Source organism: Tachysurus fulvidraco, chromosome 4 (genome assembly GCF_022655615.1).
Source record: "Tachysurus fulvidraco isolate hzauxx_2018 chromosome 4, HZAU_PFXX_2.0, whole genome shotgun sequence".
Taxonomy (NCBI): Eukaryota; Metazoa; Chordata; class Actinopteri; order Siluriformes; family Bagridae; genus Tachysurus; species Tachysurus fulvidraco.
The window spans coordinates 24,000,811-24,023,255 of NC_062521.1; the positions used below are offsets into that span (position 1 = coordinate 24,000,811).

The 22,445-nt window shown below is 38.0% G+C and overlaps 1 protein-coding gene across 1 annotated transcript; it reads right to left on the reverse strand.

The window, feature by feature from the left end:
* Positions 1-443: 443 nt before the first annotated feature.
* On the reverse strand, positions 444-21,486 carry LOC113642423 (calcium uniporter protein, mitochondrial-like). Its single transcript, XM_027145898.2, has 8 exons — positions 21,109-21,486; positions 4,445-4,499; positions 4,166-4,336; positions 3,333-3,437; positions 2,186-2,346; positions 1,641-1,844; positions 769-885; positions 444-660 (listed from the first exon to the last, which is right to left on the reverse strand). Exons 1-8 carry the CDS (start codon positions 21,205-21,207, stop codon positions 568-570), a joined length of 1,005 nt encoding a protein of 334 aa, XP_027001699.2. The 5' UTR covers positions 21,208-21,486; the 3' UTR covers positions 444-567.
* Positions 21,487-22,445: the final 959 nt, after the last annotated feature.

Here is a 22,445-nt window from a genome sequence, read left to right on the forward strand (position 1 = left end):
ATAAAAGCAATCACCATGTACGGAAAAGAATAGAGACCATTACATGGTCAAATAATCTCTTAAAAAAAACATGTTATTCTACATACTTTTAGATAAAGGACTGTTTAATAATCATGTTATTACTGGTTATTATTGATCAAAGTGGACAATTTGTGGAATCCATGCTGTGAAAACTTGAAGGGTTTTTTTTTTTTGTGAATCACAAAGTTTCCTAAAAGAAAAGGCTGTACTTTTCTCTTTATTTTTATTCTTATATGCTGTGTAATATTAGTCATACCTTTATTGCTCTAACATGACAAACTATGGACCATCCCAAAGAGGTTGAATTCTTATGCAAGACATTGTACTTACAACAAGGCACAGTTCACCTCAGTCAACAATAACTTCATGTAAATAATATTGGACACAAGAGTAAAGAACTAAAAGTAGGCTTGAAGGATGAATCCAGTATAAGTGCTTTATTTTAAATATTTGGTTGATCCAAGTAATATGGTGTTTTCTAAAAGACGGCCATGAAATAATATCTGTAAACAGTATTATAAATAACACCAGTATTAAGCTCTATGTTTAGGGAAGTGCAGCATGACTGTTGGGCTCGATTTGCTCCACAGGCAGTTGGAGTCGATTTGGGTTTCGCAAACGTCTCAAGTCTTTCTCTACCTGCATGATAAAAAGAGCATGAAAGCAAAACAATGAAAAGATAAAATGTGTCATTAGAAAAGTGCTTAAGATTTAACAGTTAATTTGAGATATTTCATAAAAACCAACCGAAGCCAGCTCGTCTTTGAGTGTGTTGTATTTCTCCACGTTGAACTTCTGTTTTTTGACGCCTTTGTAGAAGTAATGCAGGAACTGTCTATCTTTTGCATCTGGATAAACATAATCCTGTAGGAGAGAATGTAAAAGTGTTCTCTGTCCAGGGTCCAAGATCTCAGCCCTGTAGTTTTATAACAGTCCTTAACGGATCCAATAACCAAACTTTATTCCTTTGTACACATGATAACATTTCCATTTACTGTCTGTGACGTTATATTTGGAAATAAAATACACATAAATGACTATGACACTAGTGAGCTTAGATAAAGTAAGCTAATGTTAGGGTTTAATGCTGGACATTAGTGTTAGTGGTGTATCGTTTGTGAACGAATCAGTGTTTTTAAAGTAAGTAAGTAAGTAAGTAAGTAAGTAAGTAAGTAAGTAAGTAAGTAAATAAAAATAATAATTATAATACTAAAGTGAATAATTGGTCTTGTTCACATCCATGTACATAAAGTATTTTGTACACTTAAGTCCTGATTCTGTAAAACGTGACTACTTTGGCAGCTTTTTCCTGACTGCAGGATTTGAAGCAGCAGCTCACTGGTTGGACGTTGGAAATTGAAGGACCCAGTACTGAGCATGACTTGGTGTTTCGTCTGAATGAGAGAAGTGCTGATTCTGTATGAACTGGCACATGTGGTTCAGTATGAACTGGAGGAACTAGTTCATGAATGATATGAATAGGTGGAGCCACGCTATGAAGAAAATGTAGCAATTTGGAGTTTTATATCTAGTTTTATTTGGAGTTTATAAACATATAATTACTGATGATGACCTGATTGATAAACCTTTTTATGACCCTACTCTACCTATGACTTTACCTGCTTGGTGAGAACGTAGTAGGCGTAGACCCCCATGCTGGTGCCGTAGGTGATGAAGTAGGTGACAGGCTCCATGATGTCCCAGGAGTAAACCCACCATGTGAGCCAGGCCAGAGCTCCACCCTGAACCGAGAGCAGAGCCAAACCCGCCCAGACAGCACGTGAAGAACTGTGCTCGGCCTTCCTGTCAAGATGGGCCCTCATCTAAACACACAAAAATAATGTATTACAGGCGTACGAATAAATAATGTGCTGCATACTGTCTGTAGCATTATATAGCATAACTAAATATGCTAATAAATATCTGATATATTTATATATTTGATATATTTAAAATATGTTGTGACTGAACCAGGTGCAGCATGCAGACACACTGATGCCATTGATGCCACAGACATACTGTAATAACCAACGAAAGCAGAACTGACTGTACTTTCATGTGGTGGGAACAAATCTGCAGGGCTTTTAGTGGACATATCAGAGACGTGCATCACAGATGTGAATTGTCAATGAGGTTGAGCCAAGTAAGTAAAAAAATATATAACCTGCTCTAGAGGCATGAGTTCTTGTTTCAGAATGTCCAGTTTCTGTTGCAGATGCCTTTCCTTAATCAGGTGATGCTCAGGAAGATTCAGTGCTGTGTGTAACATGTGTACCATGTTCTTTATATCTGGCACACTTGTCGCAGCCTCGTTTGGCACGGTTTCTACAAACACACACACACACACACACACACACACACACACACACACACACACACACACACACACACACACACACACACACACAATTATAAGAATTAGAAAAACTTAATTTAACCTTGGTTTCAAACCTGGTTTAAAGGTACCTGGTGTAAGGGTAGACCATAACAGGAATTTAGATTTTAGTTCAGAATTAAAATGGCTACAGTAAATTAGCTATCCTTCTATCCAATTTCTCTCCAGTTTTAGCCTGTGCTTATTCCCACATCTGCATCGCTGTCTGCATGAGTGTCTAAAGAACTGTTTACTTTCAGTATTTACTTTATAATTACTGAAATCTGATCAGGTTGCACTCTCCCACACAGCTCATTCTCAATGGTTGCAAAGCTCAATTATCCAAGTTTCATTGGGCTATTAATGCATCACACTGTAAACCGGGTTCTCTACCTTTTACCCCTGTTTAATCAATCCCATGGCTTGGTGTTTGCTGAAGCCCTGACATCCTGCCTCTTTACATTTCACAATTAATGCCTGCCCATGCTGGTTTGTAGACTGTAATTACTTCAAAGCCAAATCTGCATATGCCTTTTCCAATCACTTATGGTGGCTCAGACAATTAAGGCTCTGAGGTGTTGATTGGAGGATCAGGGTTCAAGCTACAGCACTGACAAGCTGCCAATGTTGGCCCCTTGAGCAAGTCCCTTAACCCGCTGTTCTCCAGGAGTGCTGTATCGTGGCCTCCCCTGCTTTCTAACAGCAACCTCCAAAGTTGGGATATGTGAAGAAAGAATGTGCTGTAATATATATGTGACAAAATATAGGCTTCTATTCCTGTCTGTGCCTTTTTACCTGATAGATATGTTTAGTTTATGTGTTTACCCACTGTAACCTAATGCATGAAAATATGGAAGAAAAACAGAAAATCTGAATGCAACCTAAAAGATGCTGAAGCTTATGGCCAGAAAAGATATCAGGAGCCTGTGATATATACCTGTTGGTGCCGCTTGGACATTGTAAACGACTCCGTTGATGCGCAGCTGGAAGTCCCTGTTGAGTAGAGAGCTTACAGATGTAGTGGAGGCAATCCTTACACCATCTGTTTAAATAGAGCACATTTTTAACCATGTAACTTCATTGTTGTATTGTTTATATAAGGACCAAATCAGCACACATTCAAATACACGGAACACAGAGTTATGATGGTATACATTCAAGTAGTTGTAAATTTTCTTTTAAATCACAAACCAATTTTTTTTTTATTTTAAATTTCTCTCAGTCCCATTATTTTCCTTTTATAAACCACATTTCTAAGATTCCCTCTATATTTATCTACTCTTCTATTGAGGCTCCTCTATACAGTATTTATCTACTCTTCTATTGAGGCTGATAATAGAAAAAAGCTTTATAGCTGCCATAAAATAAGTTATAAGTGAAGCTAATTTGTTTTATGGACATTTTACAGCCTTACATGGAATTACAAATATATAACAGTTACAATACATTTTTTATTAATAAATTTAAAAAACCTACTCAACCCTACTCACATAATGCACTTCAGTGGGGCACCGATAACATCAAACTTCTACTGATCAATATCTTTATCTTTATTATTACTTTTCATTTTTTGTACAATTATTAAAAAAAATAAAAACTGTACATTCATTAAAATTTTACATAAAAGAGAGTTTCATCTGTACAGTGTGTGTATGTGTGTGTGTGTGTGTGTGTGTGTGTGTGTGAGTGTGTGAGAGAGAGAGAGAGAGTGTGTGTGTGTGTGTGTGTGTGTGTGTGTGTGTGTGTGTGTGTGTGTGTGTGTGTGTATACCTGTGGTATGTACAGAAGCTGTTGAGACTCCTGGATCTTCTCTCTGGATGTCACAAATAAAGTCACTGACGGTTGACAGCATGGGTCTCAGGTGGAACAGACATTTCTCCTGTCTGGAAGGCAGAGGAAGAGCCAGTACAGGGCGGCCATGTTTGTACTGCACTGAAAGATCTAGAGCATGGAGAACATATCAGAAATTAACATGTATTTCTGTCTGTACACATTATAGACAGAAGAAACTTTATATTGATTACACAAGATGTAATGTAGAAAGAGTACCACTAGATGGTGCTACGGTGCTACAGCAGGAGACTGAAAGACTCCACCGACTGAACTGAAGAAAAAAAAACACAGAATAGATATGTTATAGATCTGTATTCTGATCCAATATATTCTGATACACAGCCATGTCTAGGTGTGCTTGTCAGACAGACCATTCAAATAGTGCAGACAATGTACAGATAGAGAGATGTAGATGTATCTAATAGATGTAGATAGACAAACAGATGGTAAATATAGATAAACAATGTAGGCAGAATGACAGATTATAAGGTCTATAAAAAAACAGACAGACAGATGTAGAATATGAACAGACAGGTAAGGTGGACAATATACTTAGGCAGACGGTTTAGATTATGGGCAGACAGTTAAGGTAGACTACTGACAGGCAGATAGTTTAGCCTAGAGACAGACAGACAGAATGGTCTATGGACAGACAGATGGTGCAGATTAGGGATAGACAGTGTGGACTAAGGTCAGACAGATGGTGCCAACTACAGACAGACAGGTGGTGCAGGCTATGGACAGTCAGACGTTGAATCCTATGGACAGACATATGGTGCACACTACTGACAGACAGACAGGCAGTGTATTCTATGGACAGACAAACAGTGAATCCTATAGACAGACAGACAGTGAATGTTATTGACAGACACACGATAAATGTTATGGACAGACAGACGGTGAATGTTATGGACAGACAGACGGTGAAGGTTATGGACAGACAGACGGTGAAGTTTATGGACATACAGACAGTGAAGGTTATGGACAGACAGACAGTGTATGTTTTAGGCAGATAAATGGTGAATCCTATGGGCAGATATGAAGCAGACTGCAGAAATACAGACAGATAGAGTAGGCTATAGACAGACAGGGTAGGCGATGGACAAACAGACGGTGTAGGCAATGGACAGCCAGATAATATAGACTATAGACAGACAGACAGATGGTGTTTACTGTCATTGTCGACTTGTGCAAACATTCAATGTCTACCTTAACAGGGTGTGGAGGTAAAACAGGATTGAGCATGAAAAGATCCACAAAGACCTGAATAAAGCTACCTGTTCAGATGTTTTGAATAAGACAGGAAATTTCCAGTCCTTAGGTGTGATTGGAAATTCCCAGTGCTTATTTCCAGCAGCACAGAAAGGTAATATCTTTTTTAGCAGTTTCCCTTGGCACATTTCCCCAAGGAAGTTTAAAGTTTAGTGGCTTGGTATGAAGCTATTTATGTGCTTAGTGCTGTGTGGGGGCACAGATTTTTTCATTTCCATCTCACAGAACAAAACCCTGGATTCCTTAATACCCTTACAATTAGTATCTCCTGTTAATTGGTATATCTATCTTCCTATAATGTCTAAAGAGGTTGGAGACACTTGTATCTTGGTTTATTCCTCCACACACAAACTTCAAGTCCTTTATATTCTGTAGTTTGTTCCTTTTTAATTCACACCACGTTGGAGACTGAGACAGTCTTTACAAAACATTGAATTCGTGTTTATTTGTATTTTCTTCTCTTTTTTGTGTTTTTGTGGCTCATCATCTTGTTGAACACTCTTGTTGCTCTAGAGCCAAGTATGAATCTGCAGAGGCAATCAAGTTTTAGGATGAAATATCTGCCTGCTTAGAGGAAATCATGATACCATCAAGTGTCACATGTTTCTCTGAACCACCAGCAACAAAAGAGCCCAAAGCATCAGTGAACCAGATTAATCAGATGCTATCACTAAGACTATAAGTTGCTCAAGAGCTCTTGGTCGAAAACTTCCACTTGACTAAATACGGCTGTAAAAAAGGATATTATTTATAATCACACTCCCTGGTGTTACACAAATGAGGATGAGGTTCCCTTTTGAGTCTTTTTCCTCTCAAGGTTTCCTCCTTATATCATCTCAGGGAGTTTTTCCTTGCCACGTTGCCTCAGTCTTCCTCATCAGGGATAAGTATAATTTGAATTTTAAACTTCATTATTTTTATTCTTTTATTCAAGTGGTTAACGCTCTGGGTTGTTGATACATAAAGGTTGGGGTTCAAGCCCCAGCACTGCCAAGTTGAAAAATGTTTGGCAACTAAGCAAGGCCTTTAACACTCTTTGCTCCAGGGGTGATGGATCATAGCTGACCCTGTGCTTTGACCCAAACCTCCTCAGGTGGGATTTGCAAGGAAAATAATTCCACTGTGCTGTAATGTATTTCTGGCAATAATAAAGGCTTCTATTTTAATTTTTGTTAAAAGTGACATGATATTCATGGTGACATGTGAATGGGAATTTATGTGTACAATTTCACAATTACTCGTATACCTAAAGGAAACCAAACACTGGGTTTTCATTCACAGAGAAAATTAAAACAGTATTTAAGAATCTGTACACATTTATTTAAATTTTCCTTAAAATATCCATCTGTTTTTATTATTTGAATTGATCACTATTATTATAAAGTGCAATTTTAATGTGCAAGTGTCCAGTGTTATGATCATCACACCAGCTCCGTTAACAGTTTAAATATATCTCAGTTCCTCCAGTGAGATTGAAACATTCCATCTTAAGCTATTAATTTTTTACATCATATTCAATGGCTCTCTGAACGTTTAGCAACAAGATAAAACTCTGGCAGATTGAAGACTCCCACGAGGTGGACACGGTACATTAGGTTGATGGTTACGACCCAGCACATGCACGCTCATCCAAAGGGCTCGATTGCTGCATCGATATATAATTAATGACCTCATCCGGATCCACTGAGCTGAAGCCAACGATGTAGTGATTACGACAGCATCTCGGAGAGATCTTAATGTATAGAGGAGATCATATTCATAAAATATGTTTTAGCTGGAGGAATTCTATGCATATAAATGATTTGGGCATAGATCACAGCATGGCATAAATGTGCTAGGTCTAACTCAAATTGAGATGAGGGTTATTTTCCCTTGTCAGTTTCCACCCTCTATTTTGAGAACAAATGTGTAAAATGCAAGACAAAAGAAATAATATTTAAATTTAAATATTCATAATTTTTAAAAGGTTTGAAATTAGTTTATTGATATTAAATGTTAAATTACATTGACTAAGGGTACATGGTAGCCTAGTGGTTAAGGTGCTGATCAGAAAGATTGGACGGTTGTGAGTTCAAATCCCAAATCCACCACTACTGGGCCACTTGAGCAAGGACCTTAACCCTCAATTGAATAAAAAAGGGCAATAAAAATGTTAAGGGCATCAGCCAAATGCTGTAAATGTAATTTGGATATTTTAAAGCTGCCTCAAATTAGATTAAATCCTGAGCTCATCTACAAGATATTGCAGTTTGTCTACAGAGTTTGTGGTTTGTGAAAACAAATCAAAGAACTCTGAAACACAAGACTGTGGTAGCTCAATGGTTACACTTATCAGAAGATTAGTTCAACTCCCAGGGCAAACCAAGCCACCACTTTTGGGCACTTAAGCAGGAACCTTAATCCTCAACTGCTTACATGTGTAATAGAATTAAACATAAGTTGCTCTGGAGAAGTGGGTCTGTCAAATGGGATAAATCTAAGAGTCTTGTCACCCTCCTTGAGGTCCTCCAGCACTGCATGACTGGACCCACCATCTCAAGACTCTTCTGTGTTTTGGCCCCTGGGTGGTAGAACGAAGTTCTCATTGATGTGAGAACAGCCGAGTCGCTAGAAGCCTTCAACGATGATTTACTTCCTGAAATACTTAAACATTGAACGTGTGCTATCCCAAGAGTCTGATGGCATACTTAGTCTGTGACCTACTGAACCAGTGCTAATATATTCATTGATGGAGACTTCAAAGCACTTCGGTATGTCGCTCTGGATAAGGACGCCTGCCAAATGCTGTAAATGTAAATGTATAAAAATAAAAATTTAAAAACTCAAGCTTTAACCTCAATACTTTATCCAAATTTTCCTTACACTACACACGATTTTCAAATATCAACATCACAGATATTTCTAAACTAATTAACAGAGATCCATCAAAAACCCTCAGCTTGCTTTCTCCAGCTCTAAATACACACTGAAGAAAGAACTTTCAGACATTTCACCATTGCTAATAAGAAAATACTAAAAGAGAGAGGACAGGGAGAAAATAAACTACCCTAGGGCAGGTTGGTGGATGAGATGGCTATTTTTTCCCATATATGCCTGTTACTTAATCAGTAGCTGAACTGTACAGTAACGCCTTCTTGTTTTCTGTCAGCTCACAAAACAAAGGCTTGTGAATTCGCAGGACAAAGTTCAGGTGCAAAGCAAAAATAACTGCTAGAAATAGGATTTGATTTCTGTTTGTATTATCTGACAAAGTTTATACTGGAATGTTGCTAAAGCAAGGGGTCAAAACTCAAATCTTAAAATATAAATACATTTTCAACAGCTAGGATAGGTTAAAGTGACTAGACTCGGGTGAGACACATCACTGTGCTGTTTTGTTATAAGAACACAAGATTAGCTACATCTTCACTCACTACTACTAGCTTGATTGTAATACCACCTTCATACAAAGCATCTCCAATGATTCGATGCATCTTATTTTTGTTTGATTTAAGTATCTTGATTCAATACTTCAGCAACGTTCTGTATCATTATGTTTGATTCAAGGATCTCAAGGTGATACATCAACAATGATATAAAAAGATCTCAAAAGAATTTGTAATCAGCCATTTCACTGTCTGAAAAATTATTTACAAGTGGAGAAAACAAATGTCAACATGGGCAGGTCATGTCTTAAAGACGCTTAAAGAAGTCTCCAAAAAACCCTAAAATATCATCACAAGACCTACAGCAAGCTCTTGCTACAGTTGATGTCAAAGTGCATGAATCTACAATCAGAAAGAAGCAGCACGACTTTAATTATCATGGGACGTGTGCAAGAAGTTTAACGTTTGACAAACAACACAGAGACAAAGTCCCAAGACTTCTGGAATAATGGGATTTGGACGGATGAGTCTAAAATTAAATTATTTAGACGCCATAACAGAGCGCATGATTGACGTAAACCAAATACAGCAGAAGAACCTCATAACTGTAAAACATGAAGGTGGACATTGGGGATGATTTGCTGAAGCAGGAAAGTTAAATCTCTAGCATTGAATAAATTAATGCTGACTCACTAGGTTACATACTTAAGATACCATGAGTTTAAAACTTTTGTACAAAGTTACAATGAGTGTCAAAGGTTGTGTTGTTTTTTTAAATGCAGAAGATAAGAAAAGAAGTGCTAGTTGAAGTGTTTCCGGAATAAGTAGGTCTTCAACCGCCGCTTGAAAATAGCCAGTGACTCAGCTGTCCGGACCTCTAGGGGAAGTTCATTCCACCACCTTGGTGCCAGAACAGAGAAGAGTCTTGTAGTATACATGCCTCTTACCCTGATTAGTGAAAACAAAGTGATTTTCTGTTGTTTACATGCAATCACATCACTTTTATCTACATTGGTGTCCTAATTTCTTTTCACATGACTGTATATTATTTCTCCTCTTTCTGTCTATATGCTACGTATACGTTTATGGAATGTTGCTCTCATTCAGTGTGACTTATATTTATTTAATTTATACAACTGAGCGCCTGAGGGTTAAGGGCCATGCTGAGGGCCCCAGGAATGACAGCTTGATGAACCTGAGATTCAAACTCACAAGCTTCCGATCAGTAGTCCAACACTTTAAACACTGAGATACCACATCCGTATAAGCGTATAGTAAACATTTAACCTTAATCAATGCAACTCTTTAATATAAGATATATATAACTCTTTATCTTTAATCAGGAGCGGCAAACAGCGTGCTACTTCCATGAGCTGTTGCTTTCACAAAATAACCTGTTGAGCTATGAGACCGATGGCCAGGGGACCAAATCACTGCAGTGAGCCGATAAAAAAATAAAAAAATAAAAAATAAATAAATATGTTTAAAAAAAAAAGGGTTCGTACGGCCGATTTTACTCCGATTTTACTCTGTTATTCAGTCTGACCAAAAATCCTTTTTAATTTGTTTAAAATTAAAATGTTCTTAATAGCATTAACACCCCTACTGGTATATGGGTGTATGGGAAGTATAATCTACTGCACCACAGCAGCACAATGAAAGTGTGACAGTTATATTCTATGACACAGCAATTACAGAACAGGAACCCAAGCACACCATGAAGAAGAAGTGCATTTACAACAAAACCAAACAAAGCAAGCAATTTTAACTTTGTTGGACTCAATTTGTAGAGTCTGGAAACCTGTATTGACATGAAAGAAGCTGACAAATGCTTTCTTTTCCCACAGGACAGCTAAAGCCGTCTATTCTTTTAAAAACAGCTTAGCGCTTTAGCTTTTTTATTAGCGAAATTTGCTGTGCTGTTTTTCACTTGGAGCAAATGATGCCAGAGTGACACTTCTCCTTTAATTCAATAACTGAGTTTAAAAAAAAAAGCATAAGTGGTGAAAGGAACCTCAGGGCAAAACAAAGAAAGAGTATAAATGATTAACAGTCACAGTGTGTAAATTAAAAAAATAAGCTGAATATTTGTCATGTGGGCTTTAGTCAGATGCACAGGAAGTGAACGTTTTTGAGCAGATGGCTAGGTAAAGCAGGATCTCTTTTCTTGCCTGTGCACTAAATGCCTGGCATTAAAACACATTATATTCTATTTAATTTTAGCCAAACTTTATTTAAACCCCCACGACACTAAAGAGGCAGATGGTAAATGTGTTGTAAAGCTGCTTATGTCTTTTTTTTTTAACCAGTACACCGGCATTCAGTTCTGTCGGTGGAATAGACTTATGAGACATTTTCATTCAGTATGAACAAAATAATTATTTTGTGGCTGCAAGTCTGATATAAACTTAGTCAAGAGTTTTAGTGCGAGATGTTTGTCCCTTTATGATAACCTTACACTGAATTTTGTTGACTGGGGCATCTCAAGGAGCAGAAATGGGTTTGATATTACCATTTCTATGAATATATTGCCCCTAGTAGGTTAGGTAAAAACAGAAATTCTTAAAGCGCTGAGTGTCTGCTTTTATATGAACGCTGCTGTGGAGTGTCAACTCAGATCATCTTCGTAACCTCGAAAGCGACTATATGGCAAAAGTGTACAAGGCCGCATAAAGAGAGAACATGCACATAGAGAGCTGAAGATCAAGCATTCAGATACAAAAGTGTTTGCTTGTAGCTGCCCAGAGCCACCACTAGGTTATATAAGTGGGAGGAGCTTCTGTTCACACTTATAACCAACTGAGAGTTGTGATGGTGTCCGACATAAGAGTAGGAAGATTCCATCCGAAAACTCATGACTCAAATTTAAAAAAAGAGTCTAGCAGTATTCTTAAGACAAATATAATTTAGATGTAATGCAGTTCACCAACCTTACCAACCTAACACATTTGCATTTATAAATCTGGTGCACTGGGGAACAAGAGTAATAAAGAGATAATTCATTATACAATGGCAGCAAATAATTATGAAGTGATACAAACACAGATTGATAGAGTTTCTACCAATAAATCTACACAACATAGTACTGTTTTAGTACTGTGCATGGCATTTTTTCAACCTATTTATCTCCATAAATTAATTAAGGACAGTTCCTACCCATATATCAACTTTTTGGGGGGTTGGTTGATGGGATAAAAACATGTAAAGCCAGCTGACTGCATCTTTCATAATTCCTGCTGATGCAACATCAGGGGGCAGATTAGCACACTCTGAGGAAAGCACTAGTATCTGCCCACTACAGCATGCATGGTCTATCAGAGGGCTAGGACTGTAGAGAGCAAGAATAACAACCCATCCCCAAGAGCACAGCCAACTTTATGTTCTTTAATTTTCTTCTATCCTTCCATACACATATTTTCTAGGAGAAAAGGAGTCTTTTCCTGGGACTCGCGGACAAGGTGGGGGAGAGCCTGGATGAGGTTCCAGGAAATTGCAGGGCACAATCACACACACACACACACACACACACACACACACACACACACACACACACGAGATCCTAAACAGCCTACTATGCATGTCTTTGGACTGGAGGAGGAAACTGGAGTACCTGGAGGAATCTCGTGAAACATGGGGAGAACATACAAACTCCACTAACACAGGGTAGAGGCAGGAATCAAACCCCCAATCCTGGAGGAAAAACTACCTACCGTGCACCACTTACTATTTTCCTTTCAAATGTTGATGCTGATTATTATTATTATTATTATTATCCATGTTTTTGGGCAGTTTTTTGCAAAAAAAACACACCATAACACTACGCGAGAACAACAGGCCCAGTTGTGTGCAGATGGATATAGAAATTAAAGCACACACAACAAACTACGTGCTAGATGGTAGAGTTGCGAGCCAAGTCAGTAATTGACATTCACACATGGCTGCCAGGACACAAAGCCAGCAGAACTGGCATGCTAGTCTATACAGCCTTTCCATAATTGTTAAGAAAGCAGTATAAATCAGTAGGTTTTTTGATTGTTTCACGTGTTCAATTTAACACACCAGATTGCACTTGATAATTAGCTGACAAGATGAAGTGATGGAAGAAAAGCTGAAACGCTGCGGTGTTCAGTGCGATTCTTTTTTCTCATAGATTTGTAGTGTTGACAATGTGTAGTCATGACTGAACTAGTAAAGTGACTAACATACTAATGCGAGATCTTATTAGCTTCAAGGGCATCCCAGTAGCTATAAAAGGGTCTTGAATTATAGGTCAGTGTGGACCATTAATCAGACCACAGCCATCGAATGAGAGTTCTTTCCATCAATTTGGTCCTTTCCCAGGGCTTCAAGTACAAAGTATAAAATGCCAAAGTAGCAGATGACAAAGCTGCTAATTTTAGCTTCTCTGCAAGAAGTATTAAATGTCTTGACAGGTATAGTCTACCTTAAAGGGATAAAGTTATTACGGCTTATGTCGCTGCTGAATTATGGGTCAGATTATGGATAGACCAAGCCACCATTACCCAGCAGCACTCAGCAGCTCTTTTAATCTAACCCTGAAAATGAATCACTCTTTTTTTTCCCTCTCTGCAATTTGCCTACGAACAAAAACAATCAGCTTGACATTTTTTCCCTTCCGGACCCCGGTCATTCTGCCACTCCCGTAAATTACATACTACGCTGTTTAATTACGGTAAGTGTCTATAGACCCGAACGAGCTGTGTGAGCAGGAGGAAAATAAATACTGCACTTCTTCCTCCCCCAGACCTCTACAGAGCAAATTATACGAGTAGCCAAATTCCTACAGAGCTTTCAGAGTGCTTTCCTCTCACTGTGCAAGCTTATATAAATGTTAGATAAGAAGAATCGCATAAAGAGCAAAAGACAATGAGCTTCCTACACTCAGGGCTATGATGCATTTCTGGTTTGAAATAATCTTGTGTCTCCTGTATCACTATTTATGTATAGCAATGAGCAATGTGTAATTTTTCTTTTTTAAAAATAAAGTCATAGGGTGTGTCTCAAAGTCAGGTTGTGAGAGCAGTGTGTATTTGCATTGTAAATTGTGGGTGAGCACATGAGAGAGAGAGAGAGAGAGAGAGAGAGAGAGAGAGAGAGAGAGAGGGAGAGAGAGAGAGAGGGAGAGAAAGTAATAGAGTGAGGATGAAAGGTAGAATGTGAAATACCTTAATACAGAGAGAGACAAAAAAGCAAGTGGTAGAGAGCAAGAGAGAAAGAGTGTGTGATCATCTGTGATAATATACAATTTAATGAATTGCAAGATATACTTATTTAAGCTTTATTGTATAGTATGAATTTTTAGCTTAATCATCGTTCTCCCGTCATGGAGCACGGATTTTAGTATGTAGTATGTAACATAAATCATTATACAGTTAAGAGTGTTTAGACTGAAATTAACTGTATATCAAACATCAAAAAACAACAAACAAAAAAAATCATTAACGCAAGTGAGCTACAAGAACAAGCTACTTACATATGTAAACAATGGTGGCTTATGTGTACATATGGAGACAATGGTGACTGAAAATATGACACCAGGGAACGCTAGTGGACATCAATGCTCCCTGTCTTTTTGTAGTGTATTGTAAGATATTTCAGGAATTATTTCTGATTGAGAGAGACACGTGCACCAAAGACATATATGTAGGAACATATATGTAAGTATATAAGGCGTTCAACAAGGTACAACAATCAGTTTAACAGCACGGTACAAAATCTAGTGTAAATGTAATTTAGTTACAATCGATTTTGTAACTAAATATATTCTTTCTTCCCAGTTAGAGATTCATAAGCATTGTAGGAACCACTTCCATATATGAGCCCAATGAGGATCATCTTAAATTTTTAAACCAGTAAAACATTTTGCGCATTCTGTACTGTTACTACACATAATATAATTGCACATAATTATGCCATTTTCTTCGTTTTATGTTTAATTATGAATTTAGTTATATACACGCACAACTAAGGAGGAATAGGCAGTGTTCGGACTTTTTTTTTAAAGTTGAATACAACTGTGTGAGACAAAATCTTGAAAACATACTACAGTGCATCCGCCATGTTGGCTTTTTCATGTGGTTGCTTTTCTTTCGGCTGCTCCCTGATCAAAGTCGTCACAGCGGATCATCTGCACTGAATATTTTTGTTTTGGTGCTGGGACTCGAACCTGAGCTGCAGCAATGAGTGCGCGGTATCCTGATGCTGGACCCCTATGAGGTCCTGTGACATAATATAATGCAGGTACATAAAATATTATAATAATATAATTTATGTATTTTTCTTCTTTCGGGTGCTCCCTGTTCGGGCTCGCCACAGCAGATCATGTGGTCCGCTTGGCACAGGTTTTATGCTGGATGCCCTTCCTGACGCAACCCTCCCATTTTTATCTGGGCTCGGGACTGGCCCTGAGGTCGCGGCAATGAGAGCACGGGATCCTGCCACTAGACCAACTGAGGGCCTATAATATAATATAATATAATATAATATAATATAATATAATATAATATAATATAATATAATATATATTTTCTTAATCAAAACTACAATTGTTCTGTCTTGTTAAATCCTAGGCACCTTAACACTAAAGGCACTTCCTGTGATGACACATGCGATGAAAGACAAAAATGAAATCTCTAAAAGTTGCCAAAATTAAACACTCAGGCAGACCCAGATGGATCCCATCCTTAGGCTTCTAACGAGTACGTCAAAGAGCTGCTTTTTCCCAAAACAGCATAGCCTCCTATTAGAGAGTGAATTCTCTCCAACCACCCACTCTATCTGTCAGGTGCAGACGGACAGTAATGACCAGTTTTCTGGTCTATAATAACGCAGACCAGATACCGACAGGTGAATCTGCAAGAAACACGTTCATTAAGAGAGAATTATGACATAAGAGGACGGAGGATATGCACAGATGGTAAAAAGTGAGATACAAAGGTAGATATGTGTATCAGTATACAGCTGAGATGTTAAAAGGTATTTCCTTGTGGTTAAACTGTACTTGTACAGTTACTGTATTAAACACCTGAGTAAATTGTTAATTTGTTGAAAGAAATAAGAAATAAACTGTTGCTTTTTTAGGGTTGGTTCATTCTTTGCTCTAAATAGAGCATCGGAACCATGCCATGCTGGCAAGATAAATAAATGCCCCCCATAGCATAAGAGAAATCAGTAATCATTTATTTATCCCATTTCAGGATATTCTAGTCCTGTACTCCTGTGTTTGCACTTATTAATGAATTTAATAAAAATAATATGTACATTGATCGTATTTACATTCTGCCTTTGCAGAAGATGTTGAATATCCTGATGGCAGGGATGAAGGACCTTTTGAAGCAGGTCTTCCTGCAGCACAGTGAGGTGAGACGCCCACCGCGGCTGTTTCTCTGCTCAGTCAGGGTGTTATAAAAGAAATGGTTCGTATTATCCAGGATGCCCTCCATCCCTCCCCCACAGCCTCCAGCAAATCCAGACTCCTTCCAACCACTAAGCCAGCCTTTTTTCACCAGTTTGTCCAGACGTCTTGTGTCTTTGTGTTTCTGCCTCCCAAGCAGACTGCAGCACAGAACAGCACAGAACAGCACAGTTACCACTACAGGCTGATAAAACATTCAGGATCTTAGCGTAGACTTCTGCAGATATCTGTAGACCAGCACCGAATCTCTGCCGACTGGCTGAAGAGGAAGTTTAGACCTTCGAATATAGAGCCACCAATTTTTTTCTTTCATCAAGAACTTGAGGTCTTACTATATAATACTCCTCATGTGTCTGCAAGCTAGGCTTTAGGTCAATAAAGACAATGCAAACAAGCTGAATACAGCTCTAGTCCAGATTGTTATCTACAATTATTGTTTTAAGATTGCTGATTAAATTAACAAAGGCCCGAGCTGAACAACTGGTTCTGTGTCCAACAAAATCCTCCCCTTTTTAACAATCTTCTGCTACACTGAAAATTTGTACCATGAAATTCACATTAGTTGTTTTCGAATGCCTCTGAAAATTAAGTGCATTCAGACAATTGTGTGTGTTGCATAATTTGTGTAAGAATATAAACCTTTGCTTTTGGCTTTCTTCCACTGCAAGAAAGTTCACATTTTCCCTACACATCTAAGACTTATAAACAAACGGAATTTTTAAGATGTGTAACAATGAAGTGAGATATATTATTTCCATTTTTTATACAGGTACCAGACGTAATGTACCAAGCTGGAAATCTCATGTACCATCTTTGTGAGATGAGATAGGACATGTCATATATCAAAACACACAGCATGATGAGGGGAATTTGTCACATGCAAGCACATTCACATTTTCTTTAGGAAATGTACCGTTCTAATTAAACTTGTAATACTCCAGAAGGAGCAGCAATTGTCTTCATGGTTGCAATCATGGACAGTTTTATATCCAGCTTCCCCTCTTCCTAATCTCTATCCTTCTTAAACAGTACATCGCAATACTGCTGATTCTGTACAGGATCTGTATTTGCAGAAAAAAGTGCACAGGAATCCATCAGTATAATCTGCACACTCAGTTATTTAACCCGGTAAAATCAGACTGTTTACATTCTGAGACTCTTAAAATCCTGCTTGTCCATAAATTCATCACTGTCACATCAAGCACACGCGGTTCCAGCCTTATTGCGCTTAACATCGACAGACGAATCAGTTTCCGAACCGTTGATTGTTCTGTGTGGACAGATCTGCAAGACAGGCACTATGTTAATATGTTTGCTGATTTGATTACTTTCCTTGTCATCAACAATCAAGTGGCTAAGTACAGTGCTGTCTGGATGCATGGCATGTCATCATCAAGAAATTCTAGTGCAAGCACGCGCTGCACAATAGTCAGCTAATTACAACACAATTGTTGTACAGTCCTAAGAAAATTTGCTTTTATAGATCATTCAGGCATTCTGTCTCTTCTGCATAACATAAAAGATAGATGGAATCAAGAAGCCTAAAACAGGAAGTCTTGTGAGTGCTCGTGGAGTCACCAAAGAAAAGACCACACCCATCAGAATGGAAAAGTCTCATCATCAGTCAGAATGACTTTGTATTGATTCCCAGTGATGCTTTGCTCTAAAGGGCCAAGCAAAACCAAGCAATACTAGTAAAATAAAAACCGCCCCATGTGTGTTGTGCAACCAGCCCCCAGGTGCAACAGGCAGCCATGCGTGTCGTCTGCAAGCTTTATTTTAAACGCACTTAGCTTATTGATGCACACCAGTCACAACATGCATAAACTGGATCAACTGATCTGCCTTTTGTCAAGAAGCAGAACTCCAAGATACCAAGAGTTGTCTCTTCTCCAAACAAGTCTAGTCTTTATTGTTTAGAAATATTTCATCTCACCTTGGAACTGCTTGGATCGATTACAAAATTTAATCACATCTGCACATTGTACCCTATTAGTCTATTTTTATATTGTGTATGTAAAAATGTAAAAAATAAAATTTGAATAATCAATTCATCTGCTGGTTTCAATTAATGTTCCATATAAATCAAATTTTCATCCATTCAAATCAAAATTTCAACCATTCCGTATTGAGACGATGTGATCTCGGACAAAAACACGGACAGATGCATGTCAAAATTGTCTTCAATTTTTTGGACATAAGCAACATCTCCGTATGAAAATTCTCAGACATGTGACCTTGTTGTGACCTTGATCCTGTTTGGATCAATGCCGGAATCAGACGAACAAACAACTTGAATGTGTAATGCCATGTCTAGAAATTTATAATCTGAAATTTTCTTCAAGAAAAGAATGCTAACTTGCGTCTTTAGTAACATGTTTGTAATGCAGGCATAATGAACAAATAAAGTCGTAAAATGTAATACAAACTCTAACAGAAGGCAGGAAGCAGAGCAATGGCAGTGAATCTTGCACTGTGTATTAACGCCCACTCCTCCTGTAATATGTCAGAGGGATGAAATATAAGACCACATTCTCTGTAGAGTTTTTCCAACAGCGCAATGCGGTGAGAAAGCCGGGTAGGACTTCAGGGCCCACAGGCAAAATGTGCCCTAACCAGTATCTGTAATGATCTTATTGTTTTTCTGTGAACACTGGACCGTGACACTGAGAAAAAGCTTTCAGAGGTCATGTTGGTGTTAAAAGGGCAACGTAATGGATTACTGAAATGTAACGAACCATTCATGAAAACCAAAACAAATAACTGTATAAACTACAGCGCTAATGAATACTTAAATCTGATTGGTCAGAAAGTGTTGATTAATTTTCTATAACAGCAGCTCAGACAGTATTCTGGCTGTAAAGTGAATTACAGGTTTATATTGATGCTGTGGATGTTATATGTTAGTTTTTATAGTATATTATTGTTGTACAGCAGAAGAGCCACATAAACGGATAAAAAATTTATTAACTTAGTTGTTTTATGACAAATTTTACCTTAGCTACATCACGTTGTAAAAATAGCTTTTACTACAAAGATTTTAATATTAATGTCCTGTTAAATACACAACTTGGTGTTAAAGGTGGGTGATGTGATCATGTTTATTGAAGATATTTCCAGTAATGTTACACTTTTCTGTCTAGTCTTGAGACACCAACTCCATGTGGTCCTCCTAATCAATACACAATCTTCGGACTGTGTCTGACTATAGAAAGGACGTTATTCATAATAAAACTCTCCAGTGTCTATAACAATTTATAATCACACCCTCCAGGCACCCAAATGAAAATGAGATTCCCTTTTGAGTCGGTTTTCTCTCAAGGTTTCTTCCTTTTCCATGAAAGGTTTTCCCTTGCCTCGGTCACCTCAGGCTTGTTCATTGAGGATAAATACAAACGCATTTAAATACAAGTCTAATATTAATCTTGAACTTTTGTATAATGTTAATCTCTGTATAATAAACTTTTTGTACTATATTTCTTATGTTATGTAAAGCTGCTTGGAGACCACGTCCATTGTTAAAAGCTCTATACTAATTATTTTGAAATTAGTTGAATTTTAAGACTGCAAGTAAACTCCATGCCAAGAGTATTAATAGGGCTGTTTAATGAAAAATATATACTTAAAAAAGGTATTGGAGGAAAAATATCTCTAACATTTGACTGAGACCATGTTTGAATCAATTCCATAATCTAATCAGTTTATCTACTGGTAAAAATAATAATTCTATGTAAATATAATACTACAAACGTTCAACTACTCATTTGTGAAAGAACACGATGACGATAGTCTCGGACGGGCACGCGACATGACAAGCGGTCGGAAAACCTAAAAACATAATGCTGGATTTCATAAAGTAGTATTTCAGTAAAGAGTATTTCATAAAGTGAAGATCTTGTAGTATTTTCATGATGTGCAAAACAAATAACAACCAGCAAGCAAATATTCTGAAGTTGAAGAGCAGTCAGAGGAGAATGGTCAGTCTGGTTCAGTGGTTATATCAGTGGTATACATAGCCCACTGATATAACCACTCTTTACATCCACGGTGAGCAGTAAGGCATCTCAAGACGCATCTCAACAGCTTGATCCTTCAGGCAGAAGACCACATTGGTTTCCATTCCTCTCAGTCAAGAACAGGAACCTGAGGCTGTAGTAGGCAAACGATCACAGAATTGGGCAGCTGAAGACTGGAAAAATACCAGGCCACAAGATCAGCATTGATTTAGGTTACTCATTTCCACAAGTCTTCACCCAGTGAGGTATGATGTAGGTTTGTTCACAGCCTCAGTGTATTAACTGAATTCCTGATGTTTCAGTAGTCAGTAGAAAAGTCGTGTTAGAAAGAAAATCTTCCTTCAAACTTCACCTTTTCATTTCCCTTCAGATTAAACGATGTATTTTGCTGCACTTTGTGAACTTGTTTTTCTTTTCTTTTCAAGTTTACAAAAAAGACACAGGAAAACGTCGAAGTCGTCAAAATTGTGCCACTTATTTGCTTTAAAAACCGTACACAATGATCCAGATACTAAATGAACAAAACTTATTATTATTTTTTTTATAACTTAATTAACCAAAGCAAATAATATGACGCGAGAAGTAACAACACATCAAACTACTAAACTATGCTAACGATGCTATATAGCGACAGTTGCGCGCTGTCTGACTACAAACAACCGCCTGCTCCCTACTTAGGTGCCCTACTGTTACTACGTAACAACGGGTTCTAAACTGTACTTAGTGCACTGTGTTGTCATTTGAGCGCTATTTAGGATTGAAGTCACTGAAAACTTCCGCTGGATATCTTACCGTTGGCAGAGGATTAGCGCTTGTTTTGAACGCGGAACAGCTCTGTGGAAGACTGCGATAAAATCCACACAGTTTGAAGACCGTTCTTAAAGCAGCCATGGCTGAAAAATAAACTGTAGCACAACTTTAAGGTGTCGTCTTCATTTATATCCGACACGGACTGGTTGTTGTAATGCAGAGTGTAGTCTATTTGTCCATAAAATTGTCCTATCTTCGATTAATACTGATTCTGATGTCACTTAAATTTAAAACGTTTTCTTTCTATCAGAGAACGGAACTGAAGAGTGTGTGAGGGAGTGGTGTGTGTGAGAGAGGAGTGGTGTGTCTGTGTGTGTGTGTGTTTGAGGGAGGAGATGTGTGAACGGAGAGGAGAGGAGTGGTGTGTGTGTGTGTGTGTGTGTGTGTGTGTGTGTGTGTGTGTGTGTGTGTGTGTGTGTGTGTGTGAGGGAATAGATGTAAACGGAGAAGTGGGGTGTGTGTGTGAGGGAATAGATGTAAACGTAGAAGTGGGGGTGTGTGAGAGGGAGGTGTGAACGTTGAAGTGGTGTGTGTGTGTGTGTGTGTGTGTGTGTGTGTGTGTGTGTGTGTGTGTGTGTGTGTGTGTGTGTGAGGGGAGGGGAGGGGAGGAGCTGTGAACGTAGAAGTAGTGTGTGTGTGTGTGTGTGTGTGTGTGTGTGTGTGTGTGTGTGTGTGGTGCCAGTTTCACAAACAAGTTTTAGTGATTGTTAAAACAGACATACGCTCGACATATTGGACCAAACGTTTCACCAAACTTTTTATTTACTGTAAATTAGACTATGAATGATTGCGTTTCTGTGTTCATTTCTCGGTTAAGTTTCATCTGTCTATCTGATATGGAGGAAAATTTCCACTGTGTAATAAGTGACGTTTTTACATTTTTCTGCACAAGGAAAACAGCAAATTACTTTTTATAAACAAATATGGAGTCTTATACAAGCTGCCACGAGCTGGGCACAGTGCCTGTGTGTGTGTGTGTGTGTGTGTGTGTGTGTGTGTGTGTGTGTGTGTGTGTGTGTGTGTGTGTGTGTGTGTGTGTGTTTTTGTTAAACCATGCTGAGTGTTTCATGAATATTTTAGTTCCAGTGAAAAGATTCCCGATGTGTTTAGTTTTGCTATGAGTCAATCACAGATGTATCCTAGAGGCAGCAGGAATTTCATGCGGTTTGGTTTTATTGTTTTATACACATAATGCATAAATAGAATGTAATTCTACATTGTGGTTTGGGGAATTTACAGACAAATATAACTCAATTTTATGAGGGAACAATCCATATGTGTCTACTTCAAATGATGCATATTGTAATTTCTATTTAAAA

Bases quoted from the DNA above. Each gene is read 5' to 3' on its own strand.
- LOC113642423 (XM_027145898.2), bottom strand. From the start codon at position 21,207: ATGGCTGCTTTAAGAACGGTCTTCAAACTGTGTGGATTTTATCGCAGT. The intron at 4,500-21,108 runs GTAAGATATCCA...TTTTTTCTTCAG, and splicing joins GCGCTAATCCTCTGCCAACG to TTCAGTCGGTGGAGTCTTTC. The intron at 1,845-2,185 runs GTTATATATTTT...TTGTGTGTTTAG, and splicing joins AACTCATGCCTCTAGAGCAG to ATGAGGGCCCATCTTGACAG.